Genomic DNA, 25,598 nt, shown 5'->3' with positions numbered 1-25,598 from the left:
AAGGGGAACCACCCCCCCCCCCCCCCCCCCCAAAAAAAAAAAGAGAGAGAGAGAGGAGGAAAGAAAAGGATTTATAAGGCACATTATATATAAATTTAGGAGTCAAGATCACAAACTAACAAAAGTGGCAGTCAAGAGTTACAAAACAACTTCTCCTTTGTCAATTTATCCTCATTCATGAAGAAGAGATTAGAGAAAAATCTGCCAAGGAAGAGTCAGAAATAGTGAGATGAACACATCAGGGAATCATTTACCCAATGATTCCAAATATCAATTAAGTTGGAGCAATTTATCATCTAGATCATCATGTCAGTCATGCTTTATCTGAAAAATCTTTGCGAGTGAATATTTTACAGACTTAAAAAGACACATACAATTCACAATGTCCTGTTCCTTCTTAGAACACCGGACGCAAACCAAATAACTAATGTGCAACAACTCATATTTGTAAGGAATTGAAAAACAACAAAAGAATTAAAGGCATACCTCTAGTCATGAATCATGATTGTTCAAGCATTCTAATGAGAAAATTACTAATTAAAATAATTCCTATGTGGGCCACATATTTCAAAATATTTACCAAGTTATCAAACATAGATGCCAAATTTTAAGAAAATTTAGAGTTGGAAGAATTAACTCAGAGAAACAACTCTTTGATTACAGGTTGCAGATGACCGCACTTATATGATTAAGATGATTTCTCCTAAGAATTCTCCCCCCCCAAAAAAAACTTCATCCTCAAAATTAAATGAAAGAACAAATGAAATACTCCGTATCAAATGATGAACAAATTGATGGAGCGTAATACAGATATATGGCATTACAACTTCAATTTTACCTCATGAGAGTACCACATAAGCAATTATACGTTTGTGCATGTGGTATGTACACACATAAGCATGTATACAGAATTTGTCACACCTATATGTGAAATGGGAATGAGGTCAACAAGTAAGGTTCATTAGAGGGGGTATTTGAACCCTGAATGTCTTGTTGGAAACACCAGTAATGCTAGTTGAGCTACATGGTTCTTGGTGCATTGCGTGAACATCCTTAATGTTACCAAAGTAATCAAAGATAGAAGCAGAATACCCAGGGACTGCTTGGTAGACTTATTTAATCACTTGTTTTCAGTTTTTAAGCAACATTACACTAATTTCCACGCACTTTTTCACCCATGCATATTTCGACACATATTTTCAAACATCAAAACACATGTACCAAACACTCCAATTTTCACACAACCAAAATTTATTATTTGACCCAAACTAATCATACACAAACCCTCCAACAGTAACACAACAACATCCATGATTAACAATTCGAAATCGTCAAATTCCAACGAAATCACAAACACCCAGAAGCGTATTAGCCCCCAAAATAGCATTACCAATACATACATAGACACCCATTTCATATATAAAGCATGTAAACAAGCTTAGGATTCAAGAAACTACGCGACCAACAACGGGGTACTTAGCTTCGAACTTCTTCTCCCAGTCGTTGAGGACTCCGATCTCCTTGTCGGAGAGGCCATCGAGAGAGGGTGTCACGTCCTCGTCGTTCTTGCTCATCTTGGCCAGAGCTCTGCTGGCGTCTTTGCCGGCGAACATGGCGTAGGGACCTCCGGGGCCGTAGAAGGACTTGCCGTTCGTGACATCGAAGATGCGACCCTTCACAGCCACGTAGAGGGGCTTTGATGCGTCCGTACCATTGTATTGGGTAAGCTGTTGGGATGTCAAATCCATTGCTCTGCGATTGAGTTTAGACTTTCTGAGAGACTGTTATGAGTATGAATGGCAGTAACTATAAAGAAAGAGATTAGATAATGGATTTGGATGGAGCGGTGAGTGGGAAAGGCACTATATATTTATTTAAGTAAAATTTCATTTATTTATTTTATTTTATTTTATTTGTTCAATTATTTTTTTAGTAGATTAATATTTGGTCAATATTAAAACTTAAAACTTAAAACTTAAAAGTGCTTTTATTTTTTTGGGGCTTTTCTTTTAAAATATTTAAAATAGTTGGTAGACAATTTTTTTTTTTTAATAATAAATCTAGTGGCAAAATTTTTAATATATATATATATATATATATTTTTAAATGGTTAACATGACTTGTTATAAAATAACATAAGTTGTAGTTGTAGATCACGAGAGTGATATCAACAATGCTGAAAAGAAGCTGAAAACAAAATTTATATTGCTAACATTATTCAATGATTTAAATTAGAAGGTAAATTCAATAAGAATACTGTTTAAATCACACTCGTCAAAAACACTTGTGGACTTTTATAAATGCTATGACCTTTCTTGTCCATGTTGATGGCTATTTGTTCGAAAGAAGTACTACGTTTATAATATTTTTACAACACTTTCATAATAAATTTTAAGTGTCAGGTTGTTATAGGTTTTTAACTTGAATTTACTACTAAAATTATTTTTTTGCCTACCAATAATAGTAAGTAACAACTTGTCATCTAGGATGTGTTATGAAAATATTGCAAAAATATTGTTAACATAGCATTTCTCTTTGATTGAATCTCAATGACTTGGAGTTTCTTTTCTTTAATACCTACGGAAATAGTAACCTAAAAGAAAAAGGGGCAAAAAACTTGGAGATTTTGCTAAGCCTCCTGGCTATAATTCTCAAATAATTGAAGCATCGTCAACATTGTCTCCAACGACTCTTCACCGTGACCTGCTATTACTCTTTTACATGATGAGATTGAGTTTTGAATTTCTAAATATTTGGGTTTATTTTTTGTTTATAATTATTATCCCACCTATTTTATGAGGGTGAAATCGTGTGTTACGTTTTATTTTTTTATGGTAAAAATCTGATATAGCACATTGGTAGTGGAGGGTATAGATAAAGCCTTCTACACTACTCTTATTGAATTTATTCTACTGATGTATATGTCAAACTCACGAGTCTCAGAAATAAGGTTTTCAGGTTTAAATAGGATGATAGTTGTAAAAGTTTAATGTTGGTTTGTTGGTCCTTTTGAATTTTCTCTTTAATTGAAAATTTTGACTTTTGACTTGTAAGTTAGAATGCTTTATGCGTGCAAGTGCAAATGCTTTGTTGGTATAGTTTAAAATTATAGAGATATGCTATATTCACAATATTTTCATAAAAAATCACATGTAGTAAGTTGTTATTAGTTCAAATTTGAATTCACAACTTAAATTATTTTTTTGCTTACCATAACAACCAATAACAACTTTCCATTTAGGATTTGTTGTAAAAATGTTGTGGACATGACATTTCTCTAAATTACAAGACATTTTTATGATGAGCAATGCTTCAAGCATAATAAATTTCACAACTTTTTTCACACCTTATTGAGTTGGCATAATATAATTAGTTACAATATTATTGTGATATGAGATACCACTAATTGTTGTCAAATTCATTGTGTATTTAGACTTCCTCTTTATATTATTGACATTTTATCTTTGTTTTGTGGTTCCTAGAAATGCTATGTTGGTTTGTAAAAGCTATGTTTGCTCCACACATATACCTAGAGGGTTGTGGTAAGTTGACAACTAGACTAAAATTTAGTTACTCTATTATGAATGGATTCATTATAAATACTCTTCCTAACTAATTTGTTGAAGATCCATTGTTGACCTCAAAATATTGGGACTAAAAATTTATTTTTTGATAATGCAATGAATCGTCAATGAGTCAATCGTCCAAATATGCAGTCATTAGGAGTTCTTGAAGAATAAAAGATCTACATAGTACATTGGTGTGGTGTCAGCCAAAGACCTTCTAAAGGTTAAATTAGCAACTCAACGATTCTTAATAACTCCAAAAGTATGAGAATTGAGAAATTATACATACCTTAGAGAGAAGGGGGCTTGGTGTTTATGTAGTGGTATAGACTTGACCAAGTTCCCGTGAATTTAGGATCTTCCCTCATGGAGAGTCCTAAGATTTTGAGTCTAACTTCCCATAATTGGAGGATGTGAATATGTAGGAGGATTTTTTGGCATGGTGTGCAAGTTCTTTCCATATGGAGAGAGTGTAGTTGAAGATATGCAAATGGCTTGGGAGACTAAGTGCAGGGGGTCATCTGCCAGGTCCTGTTCGTCTGTCACAATGGTGTACCCGACAAGTGGTCATGGGATGGATTGCATTGCAAGGAACCATGCATGGGTAGCTGGCGATCCTCTTGCACATGACGATCCCTCGGAGACAGGATGACTCTCGTGTGTTAGATTTATTTTGCTTTGGTGAAAATATACCCTATCATTGTTGTTGCTGCCAACTTTCTTTATTTTCTCTTGTTCTACTTGATTAGTTGATTTGCAATTTGATTGAAGGAAAGTAAGATAATTCTGGAAGTTAAATATAATGCACTCCTTTCATGGTTCTTTATAAAAATGAGTACGGAAATCTCTTAAGGTGTATAAACTAGAAATTTACTTCTCTCGTGACTTTATGCATATTGAATAGCACAGAGAAGATAATTTTTAAAGCTTCGAGTCAGCTCCAACTTTTGCTCGCAAACTGTGTGGTTGCCTGATTCACTTTGGCATTAGTATAATCCCTTAACCTAATTTAGCTTGGCGTTAGACCTGAGATGTGCATATAGCACTACGCGTAGAAACTAGAGTCTCATGGTTTTCAGTTGTCTTTCAAAATACAATTGAGATCTATATCTAACAGAGAGCCATCTATAGACTATTGCTACCATCGGCTCTCTGGTTAAGGGTGATTTGTGAAATGCCAAAATGTTTTATTTATGTCTACAAACAATCACAGACCGTTAGTATGAAGCAATGAAGGAACTACATTTTGAATAAAGCACAAATCATGATACCATCAACGTTTGCTTACTACGAAGTATTGGATTAAATATTCCAGCATCATCCACTGACTCACAGTATGTTCCACAAAACCTAGCCACTAGTTTGATAAAATTAAATTAAAACATCTGGCAAATCGTCCACATGATGGCCATGCGAAATAAGCCAACAGTCAAAAACAATATCAAAGTTTCATCCGTCAGTCTATTTTAACCAAACATGCACATCAACGTAAAGGAATACCCCCACCAGAATACTCAACTTCCTGAAATCAAAGAAGAAAATGTTAGGATCTTGATAGAGCATTCTGCAGTAGGGCGTGTAAAGAATTCTAGTCAATAATAGAACAAATTTGATGTTTACTACAACCCAATAGCTAGGATAAATCATCAAGAGCAATAATTGCCACAAAGAAATGCTTTAAGAACCAAGCATCAAACCTGATTTCAAGTCTAACTAACAAAATATCATACCACAGAACCCAGAGCAGTCATCTCAAAGTGTAGAACATTAACCTCAAACTATTATTTTGATGGCGTGGAACCTCACCACGGCCCCAGAACAGTGATCTCAAAGGGTAGAACATTAACCTTAATTTAAAATTTTTTATTTTCTTTATTTTTATTTTGTTTATGGCGTGGAACTTCTCCAAGGCAAGGCTCTTTGGACCCATCCTTGGGGAGTACACCTTGGATACACGACTCCACCCGCTAGAACTGTGTACCAAGTAATCCAAGAGAATTTCTAGTGGGGATACAAACCTAGGATGCCTGGATCTACAACTCATCCCAAGCCTCCCACCACTAGGTGGCAGCCTGATGGGTTAAATGTTTGATATAAGGAAGTGGAGTCCCAATCTTTGCCGGACCATATTAAACATGCATTTGCATATCTAAACTACAATGAAATTTAGAGATTGGCAAAAAGGAAACGACTACTTCTATCCCTTCATTTTTAAAATTTTCTTTTTATAATATGATACAGTAAATTACACACACACACACACACACCACCAAGTGGGTCTTGAACCCACAATCTCACCCAACATCCCATTATTATGAGAGGAGGAAGTACTAACCGAGCTATAGCTCATTGGTAACTTCCATCACTTCATGTTTTTAACTTTGGGAAAAGCATGTCAATGGCCATTCATGAATTTTTCATGTTTATATTAGTAAGCAAACAATTTCAGTGTGTTCTCATTCTTCTTTGTGAGATAACTAAATTCTTCACCACAACAAAAAAGAGAGGAAATATAAGGAAAGATAGGATTCAAAATGAGGAATTTCACTCAAAGATAGGAGTGACCCATATTGATGAGAATATGAGGAAAAGCTGTTGGAGATGGTTTAGTCATGTGAAAAAAAAACCAATTAATGCACTAGTAATGAAGAGATGGTCAATTCAAGTCAAGAGAAAGAAAAAAGGAAGAGAAATGCATAATATACATTAGTAGAAGATGCAACCCCTATCCTGTGATAAATTATAACTCAACCTCAATCCAGTAATGTTTACATCACATGGCAACAAAAATAACAATTTTTTTATTTTTATTTTTATTTTTTATTTATAATTGTACAATATTCCAGGAAAACATTCTTAAGGATCCTTATCGTCAAGGTAGACAAACTCTTTCAAAATCTTAAGAAGTTTTATTCACTGTTTTTCTCATCCTCCACCTGTTATGTAGGGTAGGAGAGATGCCATTTAATATACAGAGCATTTTTTAATGCACAATAGTTTTATTCGAAAGGGGAGATAGTTCAAATACACAAATTGTGCATTGAACACTCCTAAGAAATCACAATCTTTTTTTTTTTTTTTTTGATAAATAACGTAAGAATATTATTAATAGTAGAAAAATTGCCAAGCCGAGTACATTGGGGATGTACTATGGGGGCACAAATCAAGCAACAAAAGAACAACGGTCAAGAAAAGTAGAAAAAGGAGAACAAAAAAGATGAGAAAAAACCACACTCCATTCAAAGAGAGTGAGTAAGAAAAAAGACTTAAATCTCCAGCAAAGAACCTTCACAACCCTCAAAGCTTCTAGCATTCCTTTCACACCAAATGCACCAAATCAAGCAATGAGGCACTAATTTCCAAACATCAATGTGACGATGTAGCGCGAACTTTCCTTGCCAAGCCTCAAACAACTCAAGAACAGTATGAGGCATAACCCATTGAATACCAAACAAGCAGAAAACCAAAGACCACAACTCCCAAGCTATAGAGCAATGAAGTAAAAGATGATCCACCGACTCCCCACACCTCTTACACTTATAGCACTAGTCAAGCACTACCACTCGTCTTTTACGAAAATTGTCTGTTGTTAAGATCTTACCTAAGGAAGCAGACCAAGAAAAGAAAACTACCCTTGGACGAACCTTCGATTGCCATATCATTCTCCAAGGAAAGGAAACAAGATTAGGAGGGTAGAAGGAGCTATAATAACCTCTAACCTCAAAACCTTTATTCCTTGCAGGCTTCCAACAAACCATATCTAGGCCAAGCCCCCGCACTGTCGAAGAATAGACCAACCTCATAAACCGGTCAAAGGCTTCTTCTTCCCAATCTTGTGGTGGATGACAAAATTGCACATTCCAGTGGAAGCTCCCAGCAGACCAATCTAAAATTCAAAAGATCTAACCCCTAGATTAGAAAATGCAAGGATACTACCCAAGGTAGTCATCCAATCAAACAAAGATCTTAAAGTAAATTGCTTAGGAAATTGATTTGGGCATCCCATCAAAAGTCTCTCTCTCTCCCCCCAAATTGCCACAATACGTATAATGATATTACTTTCTATATCTTAGTTAAACTCCGAGATAACTGAACCTCTTGTTGAATAGACAGAAAGTTTAAATACAACAAACCAAACAAATTTTCCACATACTCTACTTTCCAATTCAGAAAGTGTCCAGTGAATTGCAGATTCTAATGCCTTGTACCTCTAATATCAATAAGATACATGACTATTGAGGCATCCTTATCCTATGCTAATCTAACCCGATCAGGTCTTTCAAGGGATAGTCAACACAACAAGTCATACCAAAAAATGAACTCAAGAGCCATCTCCAACAACAAACTTAATTAGTTCGAAAAAATTATTCCACCCGCTAATAATTATCAGTAGGCCTACCCTGTGTGAGTCCCTCGAAAAAAAAAAAAAAGTCTTCATACTTCATACAAATGACTAAAGATTCTCTTGTCAGTTCCAAACCTCCGTAGCCATCAAGCTAGAAGGGTTTTGTTAAAAGTACTCAATTTGCAAATCCAAATCCTCCCTCATTTAAGAGTGAACATGCCTCATTCCAGTTTGCTAGATGGAATTTAGAAACATCACCCATTCCTCCCCACAAAAAATTTCTCTGAAGTTTTCCTATCTGTTTGCAAAATAAATTGGTATTGTAAAGAGTGACATGAAGCATGTAGGAAGGAAACAAAGTTTACTCTTAATGGGAGTGATCCAATTGCCCTATGAATTCAAAAGGAGATCTCGTGATTCCAAATTGGAATACTCAGGTAATAATATTCACATAACTCTTTAGAGCTAGGCACACTTTACCTGCTATTCCTGATAGGTTAATCACTATGTTCTCTCAGTTAACTCCAAAAATTGTCCAATCTAAACTTTAGAAGCAAATAAGAGAGAATTTATTCCACCTATGTATTTTCCTAAAAGCCCTAGACACAAAATCCCCTAAAAATGACACTTTTTGAAGTCTCCAGGAGACCACAGATTTATCCATGTAACCAAGTAAATCTACCAATTCTCATCAAAGGTGAGAACGAGAAAAGGGTTGGGGATGGGTTAAGCCCAGTATATGTATAGGTGCTAAGTAACCGTTCAAACATGGCTAGCCAATATGTTAAAATTTGGAAAATGAAGCACAATAAATTAGAAAGCAATTAAGAATTTAAGAGTATGTTCAAAGAAGAACAAAGATGTCAATTAAAGTATCTGTTCTGTTGGAATTGGTTTGCTGAAACAAAAAGATAAAGAAAAATGATAAGGGATTGGCAGCAACATGGTTTCTTATGTGAACATTTGGACTGTTTGATGTAGAGTATTTGGAGGGAGAGGAATAATTGGATTTTTGAAGGAACCGAATGATTGATTCAAGAATTGAAGACTTCTTTCTTCTATTCTTTGTTTGGGTGGACAAATGTGTTGGGTGTTCTCTCTTTCAATTCTCTGTCTGATTTGTGCTCAATAGATGTAGTTTTTACACTTCTTAGTTTTGTTTGTCTTCTGCTTCTCTTTGTACACGGTTTTTCTTGTACGTGTTTTTTCTACCAATGAAGTTTATTGCTTATCAAAAAAAAAAAAAAAAAATTGGACTTATAATGGAGCAGAATGCTGTTCAAAACTGAGGCTGCCAGCTAACAAGTTTGGACAAGCAATAGTGGATAGACTATATATAATCCATGTCATTTTCCAGCAAATTATACTTATGGGATATTATGTCAACAGTATACAAGGAACTTTTAATGTTACTATTAATGAATGTACAAAAGTCAAAATAAGAAAATTGCAATAGTGATTTAAATCATTTGCCGTTTGGTTTAATATAAACAATGAAAGTATTCTAGTATAATTTAGAGGAATACCAAGCTTAAACTGCAATAGAAGAAAACTAAAAAAAAGCTAGAGCCACTAGTAGTCTGCTTAAAGTTTTGGCTACTAAAACCATTCAACCCAGCTAGAGAAACATTTCCAGAAAACCCAATTTAAAAAATAATAATAAATAAATTAACAAATTCAATCATCATGGGAGGAGGAATTTAACCTGTGCAGGAGGTAATGAAGAGACCCAGTCTGATGCATGTGTGGGAAGAAGACCCAAAGTGTTAAGCTGCCAAAACAAAAATAGTAATTAAATAAAGGAATTTAAATACTAAGGAACAAGGAAGCATGTCAAAGGAACAAGAGAGAGAGAGGGATTGATATAAGCCTTTTTATTTTTTTGAAAATTGAAACAAGGTGATAATGCAATTAAAACAACAAATGATGAAAAATTGAAAGTAGATCTCACCTTCCAAACACCCAGTGCTAAGCCCCCCAAATTGAGGGCAATGAAGAGTAACTTAGGCCCAAGAAGCTCTACTTTACTGTCTTTATAAGGTTCAAAAACTGCAGAACCAAAATTAGAATTACTTGAATGAACTTGGTGATCAAATTGAAGATCTGAGTAGAATATACAATGAGAAATGCAGGATGCAAAAATCATGTGAAAACTACAGTAAGCCAAACACGAGTGCCAAAATACAATAAATAAGCCATGTCGATCATGATTGGTTATGCAGAAAGGATACTCACATCAACTGGTCAAATTCATTTTTCGAAATGTCCACCACTAGGGGTGGATGAACTAATTGACCCAAAGAATAAAGGACAGAAAAGAACAATTTGTATAAGCAGCACTAGATTTCTTTATTAGATTTATTTTCCATACCCCTACAGATAGGAGGATTGGATCCACCTCGCACATGCACGGAGGAGTTCTTTTTGAAAGGGGGAGGGGTGATTCTTTGATTCACTATATGAAAAAAAATGGGGTTCAAACCTCACTTATCAAAAAAATTGTGGTTTTGAATCTCCAAAAAGGATATGTCCAAGATGTGACACACATAGGACAGTCAATAAGAACAAACTAGTCTGAAGCTATTCATTCTTCCCAGAATATTTTCAGTTGAGTTGCCTTTGAATTATGGCTGGCTGAGATTGCTCACATTTTTTCATTTTTTTGGCCCTATTCAACTCTGGGCTTAGTTTTAGGCCTAGCCAGATTTAGATCAATATGTGTTTTCATACTTGTGTCATTTATATAATTATGCTCCTTTTTCAAGCACAAAGTTCACAAAATTCCTTTCTTTTCTTTCTTTCTTCTTCTTTTTTTTTTGGTGGCTAAATGACAACATTCAAATGCTTAAAGTGTTGAAACTTACAACTCAGGGTAATGGACTAAGGGGTCCAAAACTAGTTCCATACATAGAATGTTAAATTAACCTTCTGTTTTTGGGCTAAGTAGTGAATTTGATTAAGAAAGAGAAACTTGCTCAGGTTCACAGGATATATAAATGTTAAAATTTTCACTATGATATGCATCAAGAAATCTTTAATTCAGATAGCTGTAATCAGTCTGAAGCAAAACAAATGAGTTGGACATGGAATATTCAGAACATGATGACCTGAGCTTCAGCCAAGGTTTTCTTTTCCAGGGCCTGGCTCAAGCTGACCTTGGTCCCTGGCCCAGCTAAGTCTGGTTGGATTGAAATGCCTAGACTAATATGCAATCAATTCATGGCTAGCAAACATGCCATCACTCTAAAAGGTAAACATGAAAAAAATTCGCTGATGTGTAAATTTCGTGTGAACGAAACGAAACATTTATAATGAATAAGAATGAGGGGGGTAAACATTTTTCAAGTTTAAATATCATTATAGCAATATACATTAATGACATGGCTTCCGTCCTAGTAATTTCATTTGATCATTTTTTTTTCATACATATGTTTAATAAATAGTTTGCTTAGCTTCTAACCCAGCTGATAAAAACAAGTATAAGGGGGGAACAAACATAAGAAGGCTTATTACAAATATAGCACAAGGGAGGTAAACAACCTTAAGTGATCCTAATGCCCTGAAGGGTCGTCACAAACCAAGTGCATCATAGTAATAAATTATCAAAAAATATGTAAAGTTAGTGGATTTTAAGTTAAGTAATCTTAGATTTTTCTTCATTTGTAGCCATGGATTCAGGCCATGAAAATTGTTTATGCTTCATGGAGAAGTCAGAATATAAAAAAGTTGGAGATATAAAAACAAAACGAGCAATTTGTCTCATCTTACCCTTCCCAACCCCTTGTAAAGCACTAATTGGCTGCCAAAGAGCCGAAAATGTGATACCAATGCTAAACAAATGCACCGTACTTCCAGCCATCCACATCATGAAACCCATCATTAGTAAATTCTTGAAAGGGGCCTGTGCCACTTCCCAAGCTTTCTGTTCAAACACAAACAGATTATGACATTAAGTACCTTCGCTTCTGATCCAGTCCCATTCTAATCAGCAATAAAAATCAATACAAGTTATGTTTAACAGATAGGATGCACGGACATGGTACAGGTACGATAAGGCGACACAAACAATTTTCGAAAAATTATAACATGATACGGTAGATAAGGCATCGTTATGACATGGGTATGACACAGGTATGGCACTCCAAATGAAGTGTCCGTGCATCCTAGGAATACAGCCTCATTCACATACCAAGTATTTAATAAATCTAACTCCTGAGTATAACATAATCAAACTCCTAATACTAACAGAATAACAACAATCAATAAAACTTGTCGACAATTCAAATGACTAAAGGAAAATAAAACACCTAAGGATGATCACTTCCATAAATATTTCCTGTAAAACCTCATTACCCCGCAACAACAACTATCACCAAAAACAACTTCAACATAGCCTAATTGAATCCCCTTTCTTCCACATATTTCACAAATTTTAGAAACTCACCTCAATATAATTAGGGGTTATTTTGCAACAATTAATCAAATAAAAATTGTCCTTAATCGTAAAACCAATCGAAAAAAAGAAAGAAAGAAAGAAAGAAGAAGCAAAACCTGAGATTTCCAGTTGGCTTCAGCATCCTTCTTTTGGCGACTCAACGTTGAATCATCCTATAGAGAATGAATACATATATATTTATATGTGAATTTTGATCCAATAAAGAGAGAGAGAGAGAGAGAGAGAGAGAGAGAGGGAACCTGATCTTGGGAGGCGCGAGAGAAGCCAGGAGGGTCAGGGATGTCGCGAGAAGAAGGAGATGCAGAATTGTCAGTGAAGTCAACGCCCCATCTTCTACCTCCTACCATTACTCCCTTTCCCTTCTCCATCTTTCCTTCCTTCTCAAATCGAGATTTGATCTCTCGCTACTGCCTCTTTGTGCTTCTTCTAACTCACTCAACTGCTCGCCTTTGGTTACTCCTTTTTTTTGTGTGTGATTTTTTGTTTTGTTATTTTCAGCTGTTGGGTTGTGGGCCTCGTGGTTTATACAACATTTACATGGGCCCAATCAATCTGACCTGATGTAATGAGCTGGGCCTCTTATTTTCTTGATCAGACTTCCTAACTTTGGAGTTCCTACATTTTGGTTGAAGTCTAGAGATGGAAAAAAATGTTCCGACCTGTCTGATTTGCCATGTCCTGCTTTGGAGCAATGTTTATGGCTATGTAATTGCACACAACTTTAGTAATAACAACTTATCATAAGGCAAGTTGTGGTTTTTGAATGACAGAGGTGTGGTGATGGGATCACCACCTCTATTATTCACAACTCGCCATATGGTAAGTTGTGATCAAAGTTATGTACAATTATGTGGTCCTAGTATTTTCCTTGGCTTTGTCCCATGTAAATTTTTTCCCTCCCTTGTGATGAGTTAGGAACAAGTTTTGCTCACCCAAATGTATATATATGCATATTTTATTTATTATAAATTTAATATATTTATAAATATAATTTAATTTTTTTTTATAGATGCTAATTATAATCTATTTTTTTTATACGTATATTTTATTGTCACTTTTAAAATAATTTTTCATCTTCTCTTAGAACTTTCACGATTATCATTTCCCTTTTATGTTTCATATTTATCTTATCGAGTTATAGTAAAACAATTCCAAATATCCCTTATTAATTAGCTTGAATTTAAAAACTGATTCATGACAAAGTTGCATAAGAAAAAGAAATAAGTGACGTGGGTATGACCGAAGTATAAAGTCACGCATCTCTAAAAACAAAAAAAAATACAATCTGCTGGTGGGCCCTATATATTTTCTTCAAGGTGGAGCAGGCTGAAAACCAACCAAGCTCATCCCCTGATCAACCATGGTAGAGAGTAGAGACCAAAGAATACTTGTAGGTCAGCCGTCCTTTTTGTTGTTCATGTTTTGCCTGTCTGATTTGGATTTTTGTTCCTTGTTTTCAGTTGTGGTTTCCTCTAGCCGCAATGAAAATGATGTAACTTAACAAAAGAATTAGTCCAAATTTACGTCATTGAGATCTTTATTATAATGAATCCACTGAATGTTATTGAAAGTTATATAATAAACTAACTTTCGATTAATCTTAAGATTATAATAGTATTTTAATTCTTTTTGTTCATAATTTAGATATTTCAATTGAAAATATCAAAAAGTGTCGATCAATAGAGTTACGAGGAATTTGGCATAAGTTTAATTGATAATAGTATAATTGACCCGTGTATGCATAAGTTTAAGTTAGTTATTCACAGTGGATCTTATCAGTTATTACCCAAATTATATGCTAAGGTCCTACAATATATTTAGGGTTTGTCTGTGTGTGTGAGAAGGAGACAATATATGGTTGGCATGCGTGAGAACCTTGCCAACAATCCTTTGTTATAATTGATTTTTGAACACATCAGTAAGGCTTTGTTGGGAAGCAAGGATAGAAAGTGATTCTTAATCCCCATCATTTTTCTGTTTAATAGAAAAGATGAAATTTGGTATAGTGGGCCACTAATATTGGATGAAGTAAATTCTTTCTGGTAAGACAAATCATAGTGCTTGGGGAACATTTTCTTTGAGTAACAGTGATGTTACTACTCAACAGGCCTGAATAGTGGGCTTGGAAAATTCCAGCATCCTCACCAGGTCTGAGTCTCAGAAAGGGCAGTAGTGGGATTCTACTATAAGCCCATACAATCAGAAAATAAAAGAACAAAGGCAAAGAATTAAGCACAACATCTACCATAGCAACATGCTACTCTGATTACCTAATGGTCACACTCACAAAAATAGGTAGACTGTCAATGTGCATATTTCTATCTTAGGTGAACAACAGCCTGTATCGTGTAAATTATGTCTATGTTAACCGTCTGCTCCTCCAAAATTTATATGTGGTTGCTATGACTCTTTCTTGCATGAAAACTTGTCTGAAAGGTTTGCCAATATAAATCCTGCAAATACCTGAATCCAGTTGAACTAGTTAAATGAACTTTCTACTCTGGTAAGGTTGAAGTAAATCATTGGATTTTATGCCGAGAAGCTGGGCTTCAAAGGCAGCAATGACTTTCCAAATGGCCTGTGAGTGAGAGAGAGAGAGAGATACCTGAATGCACCCAAGGATGTAGACTACAGAGTAGTGACGGCCATGTAATACCACATCAGCTACCATTGCGAGCGGAATTGTCAAGGACATGCCTAGTGTTGCAACTAATGGAGTTGTCCAAACAACAGAAAGGGCCCTGAAATGTTTTACTAGAAGAATCAGATTGCAATTACATCAACATGAAGAAAGTACTAGTATGACTGCCGAAGTGCTTATAGGCTGTTTGGACGCCATAAAAGAAATGAAATCAAACCAATCCTTGTGCATCAAATTGAAAAGGCGATGCTGGAGCCTAAACAATTATTCTTAAAATTTGATTACAAAAGGTACAGTTTTAATCATCAGTGGTTTAGCTAGCAGTAAATCCAAAAATATTCTTCACAAAATATTTGAAAAAATAAAAATCCAATAATATGCAATTATTACTATGTTTTCTTCCTTATGCTAATGGGTGGAGGTTGACTTCATTGTGAATTAGTATGAAAGATCAAAATATAACATTCTTATGTTTTAGTGTTGTCAAATCAAAACCCAAAGTAAATGGAGGTGGCTCTACTACTTACCAAAAGTAATCTGACAGAACACTTCCCAGAAAGCCATTTAACAGCACAACTTCCTCAACAGACGCTGAATGTGGAAATTTAAATGGAGGTTCAATCCCCACAGCAGTGAGTGGCCACACTGCATGAAATATCATTGCTGTGAAAATCCAACTATAGGAAACTGGTACATTAGAGCTATTTTGTTATGAGATTATCACAGCATTCTCAACAAGATTGTTTAGTTGATTTGAGGTAATATAATTGAAGCATGAAACTGTGACACAGCAGAACAGCTTAACTAACAACAACTACTTCATTAGGGGCGAGGTCCCTGGAAATCCTAATTATGTGAACTCAATAAGAAATCGTTGTAGCCAATTCAACTTGCAGTATCTTTCACACAAACAAAGCTCTTCTCTCATCTGTATAGAATTTGATAGAATAACATTTCTTAGCAATGGACCACTCAAAACACTTCTTCTGGGAGGTCATCCTTTGACCTGTTTAGTGAAATTCTAGCTATCCCCTTAAATTGTAATACCATGGATATCGATCTTTGAGCTTTCATTTAAAACACTAGCAAAAATTCTATCACCTCATTATTTATCAAGATTCAACAATGCCTATTAGACCCCAGTTATCCGTAGAGCTCATCTAAATCAAGGTTGATGAATGAGGAGGTGACACAGTCCACAGGAAAAGAGAAGAAAGATGGTGGGCAGAAAACAAACCACCACCTCTGTAATAAGATGGTATGACACCCATGAAAGCTTTCACATAGATTTCGAAAAGAAAAAAACTGTAAAGAATTGTGCTTCTCTTGCTCCAAACACACTGTATGGTGTCAATTGAGGCACATTTCCAAGCTAGACTCCTGTCCAGCCTTCAAACTTAGTTATTATCAGAGTGACATAGACAAACCAATTTCCAAATTCTTGTAAGGAAGCAATGGATTCAAACAAGAAGGGCAGCATCTAGATTGACCTGACCAAATTATGAGTTTCAGAAACTTCAGTTTATATGCTTTTGCTCCACTATCTGAATTTTCATCTAGAAGCATCTTGAGATATAAAGCATTGCGAGTCCTGAAACTCATGATAGATGACCAAACCAATGGTGGTTCAGTTGTCTGAAACTATCACTGCCATTTTATCAAATAATCTTGATATTGTCAAAGATTTCGGAAAGTTTATCCTAAAAAACCACAACAAACAACTGCTATACCCTAATTCCAGTTCAAGTATTTTTAAATCTTACTCCTACAAATTTGTAGTTATAAAGACAATACATCAAAAAAATTAATAGTTCAATTACCAAGCCACCAAAGACCAAGGAGAGAAAAGAGACCAATGTATCCAAAAAACTTTTGCATATCAACCTTGTCCCCTTCTGATCCAGAAGATTTCTTCAGCAGCACTGTACTAAGTACACCAGTAATTTAACAATTACACAGGGGACTTAAAAAAACAATTTTAAATTCATATCACCACTTCAATTATTAAATCCAAAAAAGAAAAAGAAAAAAACGGTTTTGTTATGTTTTACCTGTAAATATGCCATATGATACCGCCGAGAGAAGACCAAAAGCATCCCCTGTGATAGAGTGCTTTCTAGGCCTAAGCAACAAATACATGGTTCAAATTTCGGATAAATATTAATACTGGTATCTCAAACAAATTCAAGTGAAAGTAAATATCTCTGCACATAAGGTGAAAAAACTGAATGAAATTTACAAAATATAATAGGCTTTGTTAGCTGTAGTAGGAATAAAGATGTAGTTCTTGATCCATAATCACATTGACGTAATTGCCAATCTAGTCTACAGCCAAGATAAACAATATCTTGATTCTAGGTGGAACATAAGCTCCCCTCTTATTTTTTATTTTTAAATGCAGAATGCAACAGAATAAAATCTGTTTAATGATGAAAATTAGCTCTCTCTTTTTTTCTTAATGATTATTTTTTTTCATTAAAACATGATTGCCAAAAGACCGAGATAGAATCTTTTTGCTGACTTTATTTCCTACATAAACCCAGTGATTGTCAGCAACTTGCAAAAAACACATGCTATCAATCAGCCAACCTATTAAGTATTAAAAATATTGGAGTTAAAACATATTATTGAGATATAGCAACATGCCTTTTGACCATGAGCAGTCTAAATTTATACTATCGGAATACTTAACAATGTACAGAATCGGGGTAGGAAGAAAAAATCTTCTGTTGGAGCGGCTGCCCCCCCACCTCCCCCTCTTTTTCCCCAAAAAAAGGAGAAAAAATAAGAAGCAAGGTTTTCAACTGTAAAAATTAATGCAGATAACATCTCTACAATGCTTATGGATGCAATCTAAATCTATAATACCATCAAATTACACAGTAAAAATGAAATAGAATAACGTTATGCGCCGCACACAAACAGATAACTAAAAGTGGTATGACATTATCATATAGGAACTGGGTTGGCAGAAATGTAGAAAACGCTTTATAGAAGCCTTCTACTGCTAAGAAAGCAGTGATAAACTCACTCAGAGATGCTTTGCAGTTCAGTAGGTATCCAAGTGTTTCCAAATGTGGTCATGGCAACACCAGCCATGCAGATAAAAACAGCAACAACCTTTGTGATATTTACCGACTCTTGGCCAAGAAGAGCTCCAAAGAAAAGTGTAAAGAGCCCAGATGTAGAAGTCAGGACAGTTGTACTTGCTACACTAGTATTCGCCAGTGCAGAGTTCGATAAATACTGCATGACATCAAAACAAATGTAACACTAATTACATTGCTTAAGAAATAGATATTGATAACTGGCATATCATGAAAAAATCCATAAAACCAACATTGAGGATAGACACATGTCAAAATGAAAAAGAATTTATTACATGCGTAACAGTTTGCAATGTTAAACTAGTCCTACTCCTAATGAAATTTACAGACTATTACCTAATGGATGCATTTACTTTTTAAAAAATAAAAAAGTAATATAAGCCTCGAATCCAAAATATCATGGTACACTTTGACCAATTGTTAACCACATTGTTTGAGAATAAGTCCTCAAAATCATAGGGGCCATGTTGATTTAGCAGACAGGACAACCTCCTAAGTCAACAGAAGTACAATGAGATGTTATTGGCTTAGCAGATTTTTTATAAAGTCAAAGTTGTATTGAATGATCCACATCACCAGATCATCATCAAAATATGTTTTTCAGCTACCACATTTACAACTTACTTGATATTGATCATGAATTTTGAGGTTCTCTGGGGCTATAGAATCACTGAATTTTTCAAGATCTTTAACTATTTTCACAGGATCCATTAAGCTTGTAAAGGTGCTTTTTAAAGGTGAGATCATTGTATTGAGGGACATTAATGAGTTTATTGACTTTGATGTATGGACTGCAAAAGTGATTAGAGGTTTAGATTATGTTGGTTTAATTTTCTAGTTAATGATCATCAACAATAATTCACTATATTTGTTTCAATCTCCTTAATTTTCTCTAGGATTCATTACCTATGACTGCCCGTCCGGTATCAAGTACAAATGGAGAATACAATAATCTCAGAATTTAAAAATGAAATGCAAAGAATGAAGATGTAGGAAATAGAAACCTTTTTTTTTTTGGGAAACTTGTGATATGAATGAAAATAAGAGAGTATAAGGATTTTTTTTGGGATAATTCAATAGTTATAACTAGTGGGATGGGAGATTTGAACCCTATTTCTCCTTATAAAGGAAACCTGATAATGCTACTGCGTTACAAGGCTCTTGGTGAGAGCATAAGGAAATGATTTAGCCTGTATGTGACATTTTACAACTTATCTCAATAAATTGACAGAAGTTTCTAGTTACGTTCTCCCCTAGTTGATAAATCTCATAACCATGTATTCTTAAAATTTAAATGTTTTCCCCCATTAAATGATGAGTTGTTCATTGCCTTGCCCTTTGCTGCCTTTTCTAATTTTCAATCAAATCCTGCAGGCATACAATTGTTTAAGTCAAGAAACATTCTTGCAACATTAAGCATTGACCAGATTATGCTGCTGTTTTTGGATGTCTGTACTACTAATCCACTCAGACATTTTCAGCCAACCAAATAATTTAATTTTGCCACACAATGCAAATTTGAAGAGAAGTACAAAAGGTCATACACAAAGAACAGAAGATATCAAAATGAACATGTTACCTCTGTTGCAAACCATATTGGAGTAAGATATAAACCACACTTGGCAATATCCCATGAACTAAGTTCACAACTTTGTTCAAGCAACTGAGACTCATCTTCCTCATTCTTCGCGATCAAAGGCCACCCCTCTTCCCTTTCACTAAGATCCTTGTCAGTAATTAGGCCGTTTTCCGTTTCTGGTCCATGGTGCATTTCATTAATTCTAAGAGGGGTATTAAGTCCAGTTGAAGTGCTTATAACATTTGAGTCAACACAAAGGTCCTTATATAAATATGCATTCATTAAGCTGCAGATCCAATCTTTAAGAGCTGCAATTGGTAGATAGACCACCATAAGAGACACCCCCAAATAAGTGATTGCAAATGGCTGCTTATAGTCTGTGAAAATTCTCTGCAGCAAATAAGTAGTGTAAGTTTAAAAGATCCTTCAAAAATAAACTTGACTTCTGATAACACCAGCTTTTGCTGTATAATTTGTGCATTATACAAGATTGAGGCTGCTCAAAACCAAACATTGTTCACAAAAGAACAAAAACTTTCTGTAGTATCTGTGTTATACAAGATGCAGTGTTGCTCAAAATCAAGCATTTTTCACAAATGAAAACAAATTTCTAGACAATGTTATATAGAACAATAAGAAAGAAGAATATATATATACATAAAGTGATGCAAGAAACAAATTAGGTGATATGCTTTTAAACAATTACTCAATGGGTGCATCTGTTCCTAAAGCCTTAGGATATGATTACCCAAGAAGGTGTTGTAGTAATAAGAAAAATATGGAGACAATGTATTACCAAAAAGGGTCAATTACACCCACTCAGCCACATGGCATGTTTAAATGGGCGCACATCAAAGGGCCTAGCAAAGACTCATTACACTTACTCTTAACCTTAGTATCCCGGACATTGGACCAGCCTCAGAGCAAAGCTTTTTCAGGCACACTAAATGCTGACAACTGTCAGTTGTGCCCAAGCACATAGTTAACTTAAAAAAGTGGGGACAACTGACCTCTACTTGATTAATATGCAAAGCACAATCTTAATTTGTAGAGATCAGTAGGGAAGTCTACATGTCAGAGTCTTGAATGGAATTGAAAAGCAACAAACACTTCATCGCCAACCCAAAATTCTTCAAAATTCTTTGTCCATTGAGAATGGCATTATGTTAGTATCACCCAAAGAATCAGAGGATGCCAATTTGAATCTGTCATGGGTGTTGGAACAATGAGAGAGCTATGGGGAAGATGGGGGCTAATATTTAGCAGAGAAGTTTTCATTTTTCAACAATTTAACTGAATATCTATCAAACCTTTTCCAGATGTGAGGCAACTAACTATTTATCTAGAATTTTAAGTATATGCAAATATAAAAGCATATGAACTAGTTCAAGTTATTCACATCAACAGTAAACGTGGAAAAGAAAAGGTTACATAATCAAGGAATAAACAATCTGTAAAGTCCCAAGAAAAGTCTCAACTGAGTATTATACAAATATTTAGGCCATTTGGCTTAGTTGAAGAGCGATTGCAAACATTTGGGAACAAAAAAAAAAACTTCAATCGGATTTGACTTTACATACTGGATCCCAGGATCAAACTAGCAGATAAGGGTAAGTTACAAAGCTAAGGGATACTTGCAAATTGTCACGTAATACTAATAAGCACATTGACTTAAAACTTCAATTTTACATTGTGTGCAAACAATTTTGAATATCAGAGACACCAGATTAGTAAATTTTATTAAATTACCGTTAACAAAAATATTTCCCTACCAATTAAAAAGGCTTATATAACCACGTATACCAACCAATCCCACCAAAAAAAAGTAATTTCTTGTTATTATTAAAACCAATTATATTCAGATTAATCAACACGTATGGATAAATATAAGAACAGAACAAAAGAAAGAACATTTAAACTAGTTTTACCTAGTTTTGTTAATAGCAATAAAAAGAAAATTAACAATTCAGACTCTTCTTTTCTTCAACTACCTTATCTTAGCAACCTAACCGGCTAACAGTAACAGAACAAAGTCATGAGAAAAAGCATAACAAACTAACAAACCCCATTATGCGAAAGAAAGAATCCAATCAGAAATGAAACAAAAAGAGAGATACTACAAAGTATAAGCCCTAACCTGAGTAACTTCTGCAGAGGTAACCCATATGAACACAATTATGCCAATCAATCCCAACCCTGCATTGTATTTCCAGCCCATTACTAAAAACACCAAAAAAGTCTCTTTTGCTTTACAACCTAACCCGAAATGTAAACCGGGTAGGCTCAAGTTTTGCTATAAAATCAGCATTTTCTCTGGAAAACTCTGGAGCATTAAAGCAAATTGTTTAGTTAATTTGTGTATGTATTGTATTTATGGCCATGAAATTAGCCGAGGTTATGGAATCCAACGTTTGGAAGTTGACATTTGTGGCAACATTTTTAGTAAAGTCACGAAATAATTAGTGTCAATTGTCAAACGGCTGGGACAGACTTTGCTTTGAAGTCTTTCAAGTTTCAGTTTTTTTTTTCTTGCTTCTCTTCAGTGTACTGTAGGCAATAAAAGCTTTGTGAGACTGACAAGTGGAAGTGGCGCTCGTGGATTAAACTATTAATAAAGAAGGTCGTTGTAGTATCAAGTCTTTTGGCCGGATGTTGTGATACACTGGTGCTATTGCTGTAAGATAAGGTGCTACGCATGTGATATTCCTTCGGTTGTTATTTTGCCTTTGACTTCGATTGACTGATTGTTGTACTCAGTTGCTGTAGTCGGCAGAGTAATGTAGGCGGCAGAGCAACGTTAGGAGTTATAACACAAAAACTTAACACAATTTATACCACAATTCGGAGTGACAATTTTTATCTATATTTATGAACCCATCTATTATTCACATAATTTGGATAAGTTTTAACCTAACTCATTTGAATATTTGAGGATATTTTGGTCATTTTAGAAATTTTGGAGATATTTTGGTTATTTTAGTGGTTTTTGAGCATATTTAGTAATTTTAGAAATATTGGAGGTATTTTGGTTATTTTAGAGGTTTCATAGATATTTTGCTCATTTTAGAGATTTTAGGGATAATTTTGGATGTCCAAGGATATATTGGTAATTTTGGAAGTATAGGAGTATTTGCATCATTTTAGGTATTTAAGGTTATTTTGGAGATCAAGAGAGTATTTAAGTAGTTTTAGAGGTATTTGGATCATATTGGGTTAAATGAGTAGGTTATTAATAAAATGGGTTGGGTTAGTAATGGATAATTAATTTATATATAAACGGGTTATAAATAAATAAATGGATAATTACACACCCAACTCATTTATGACCCAACCTGCTCATTTGCCATCTCCTAACCACAACTAGCGACAATCGAGTAGTAAGTGGTGGAGGTGTGAACTCATATAAACACACTACTCACAACTCACCATATGACGGTTACGGATTGAGACAAAAATTGTATAAGTTTTTGTGATCCTTGCATGTTTTTTAGTGGGCCATAGTGACTTTGGCAACCTTAAGTTGTTAAGACCATATTTGTCCTCTTAACTATTAATTTTGAATTGCTAAAGACTTGGCAAATTTGAATCTGGAACTTGATAACTTGATTGAACTCGAATGAAAAAAAAATATGGCGTATCGAAAATGGGCCATAGAAATAGCTACATGTTTTTGTCTAATAAGTTGTGTACTCAAACTCGAACCCGAACTTAACTTGCTTATTAAGCTTTTATTATAAAATTTAAAACTTAATTGTTTTTATTGACTCATTTTTAATGTATGTTTGTGTGTAATAAAGTCATATTAAATCTTCTACATTGTAGATGAGAATAACGACATTACTTATCAACTTTACAGTTAATTATCAAATATAAATGTTTTCCGTGTCTAATCTAGTAACATGTTTCTTTTTTGGAAATAAAATATAGAAATCCAGTAACATGTTTTCGTAGAATAAGTTTTTGGCCCAAACCTGATTTTACTTGAATTTGACCGAGTTGATCCCTAAAGAGCTCAATTGAACTAGTTTTCTAGGTCTCAATGCTTGGTAAAGGTGATGTACCCACTTTATTATTAGCTAAAATCAAGGCAAGATACCAAATTTGGACAATTTCATTATTACCATATATGACTCTAGTTAACCATCTTTAATATTGTGATCTTCTAAAGAAACAATCGCACAATATCCTTCAAACAATCACTCCTCTGATACCAAATATAGTCTTTGTCAACCACCATTACTATTAGAGTCCTCTAAGAGAGCAAATCACATGATCTCCTCCAACAATCACTTTTTTATAATTGATTATATAATTTTACGATTCCTACTATGTAGAGATCAAGACTTTTTGTATTTTATAAGGAGATGTAATCACATTATTATACAATAATTTTTCTCCATTATTTGGTTACATTTGAACGATTTTTTTTAACCCGCCTCAAAACATAGTGAGAAAGAAGGAGAGGCCTATTAATTCAAGGTCACTACGAAAAGGGTCGGTCAAACAAAAGGAAAATCCACCACACCCCTGCTCAAACAAAAGGGAAATCCTTAACCCTTGTTTATACTGTTTTTTAAAAATAAAGAAATTATAATGCTATAATAACAGCTTCATTACAATGATAATGGTAATGGTGGTAGAATTTGATGATAGTACTGGTACAATACCAAGATGTTGGTGAGAGTGATGGTGACATTGAATAGTCATTATAGTGGTAGACGTTGATGGTAATTATAAATAAAGGGATGACAATGGGGCGGGGCAGGGCTGAAGGATGGGGTCTTCATTCCCACCCCGCATGGTTTTATCTTTCTTACCTCATCCTCGCCCCTTGGGGCCCCACGAAGTCCTGCTCCACCCCGTAAAACTCTACTTTTTATTAATTTGCCCTACAACTAGTACAATTTTTTTAATGAAACCTATTTCATTGATAAAAATATATTTAAAATTACAACTAAATTTATCCCATCAAATCAAATCAATTTTTTTTTTAAAAATTGAATAATATATCCAAGTGTTTAATAAGAGAATCATAAAAAAAAAAATAAAAAAAAAATCTCATAATATAACACATAACAAAATAAAGGAAGATTAGAATAAAATAAGCTAATATTGATATATTTGTTTAAATAGTAGAGTTTTAGAGTATAAAAAATTTACAATTATAACCTTTAGCAACACGGGACGGGATGAGGACGAGGAGGGGTGGGTCTAAAAAGTTTAAACTCATCCCTGTCCCACCCCGTCGTACGGGGCTAAAATCTTGCCATATTCCTGCCCCACCACCTTTGCGGGGCGGGAAAAACCCACACATGGCGAAGTAGGGAGGGACGGGGAAAAATTGCCATCCTGTGGTGATGGTGTTGATAGAACTTATAAATGACACTGTTACCTTTCATAAATATCATTTGCCTATCGTTTTTATTCATTTGATTACTTTAATATAAAATACATTTGAATTTGACGTTCAAATTTTCAAAACAAATCCCCCAAAGCAAACTTTAAACAATCTCAAGATTCGTAACCCTAAAATAATAATTTTTAAAGGGGATTAGGATAATAATAAATAATTTTAGTAATATGTCAAACATACTAAAAAAAAAACACCAATTATTTTTGACAATTTAATAATTGAGAAATGAATATTTAAACTTTGAATGTCTCTTGTGTGTTCCAGTTAGCTCAACTGGTAAAATCTTTGATAGTTGTATAAGAGATCTGGGGTTCAATCCCTGCTTACACCAAAACTGATTGGTGTCTTGGTCTGATAATAAAGAGTTATTATCAAGAACAGACGCTATAGTTTGAAATTCTCTCTTAAAAAAAAAAAAAAAAAAAAAAACACTTTGAATGTCTCCTTCTTCTTTTTTTTTTTTTGAATAAACGGCAGAGAATGTCTCCTTT

At 34.5% G+C, this 25,598-nt stretch overlaps 3 protein-coding genes across 3 annotated transcripts; all 3 read right to left on the bottom strand.

Moving 5' to 3' along the window:
- Nucleotides 1–1,223: 1,223 nt before the first annotated feature.
- LOC115974816 (probable steroid-binding protein 3) lies at nucleotides 1,224–1,842 on the bottom strand. Its single transcript, XM_031095339.1, has one exon. The coding sequence runs from the start codon at nucleotides 1,746–1,748 to the stop codon at nucleotides 1,446–1,448; it is 303 nt and encodes a 100-aa protein (XP_030951199.1). The 5' UTR covers nucleotides 1,749–1,842; the 3' UTR covers nucleotides 1,224–1,445.
- A 2,947-nt stretch (nucleotides 1,843–4,789) lies between these two features.
- On the bottom strand, nucleotides 4,790–12,855 carry LOC115974815 (ER membrane protein complex subunit 4). Its single transcript, XM_031095338.1, has 6 exons — nucleotides 12,607–12,855; nucleotides 12,463–12,519; nucleotides 11,680–11,833; nucleotides 9,863–9,960; nucleotides 9,617–9,682; nucleotides 4,790–5,088 (listed from the first exon to the last, which is right to left on the bottom strand). Exons 1-6 carry the CDS (start codon nucleotides 12,733–12,735, stop codon nucleotides 5,050–5,052), a joined length of 543 nt encoding a protein of 180 aa, XP_030951198.1. The 5' UTR covers nucleotides 12,736–12,855; the 3' UTR covers nucleotides 4,790–5,049.
- A 1,531-nt stretch (nucleotides 12,856–14,386) lies between these two features.
- On the bottom strand, nucleotides 14,387–22,297 carry LOC115974814 (thiamine-repressible mitochondrial transport protein THI74-like). Its single transcript, XM_031095337.1, has 8 exons — nucleotides 21,832–22,297; nucleotides 19,695–20,084; nucleotides 18,040–18,254; nucleotides 17,060–17,130; nucleotides 16,829–16,930; nucleotides 15,536–15,653; nucleotides 14,973–15,108; nucleotides 14,387–14,830 (listed from the first exon to the last, which is right to left on the bottom strand). Exons 1-8 carry the CDS (start codon nucleotides 21,910–21,912, stop codon nucleotides 14,768–14,770), a joined length of 1,176 nt encoding a protein of 391 aa, XP_030951197.1. The 5' UTR covers nucleotides 21,913–22,297; the 3' UTR covers nucleotides 14,387–14,767.
- Nucleotides 22,298–25,598: the final 3,301 nt, after the last annotated feature.

The sequence above is a fragment of the Quercus lobata genome, chromosome 2 (genome assembly GCF_001633185.2).
Source record: "Quercus lobata isolate SW786 chromosome 2, ValleyOak3.0 Primary Assembly, whole genome shotgun sequence".
Lineage (NCBI taxonomy): Eukaryota > Viridiplantae > Streptophyta > Magnoliopsida > Fagales > Fagaceae > Quercus > Quercus lobata.
The sequence above is the reverse complement of the archived record's forward strand: the minus strand, read 5'-3'. Positions and strand labels throughout refer to the sequence as shown.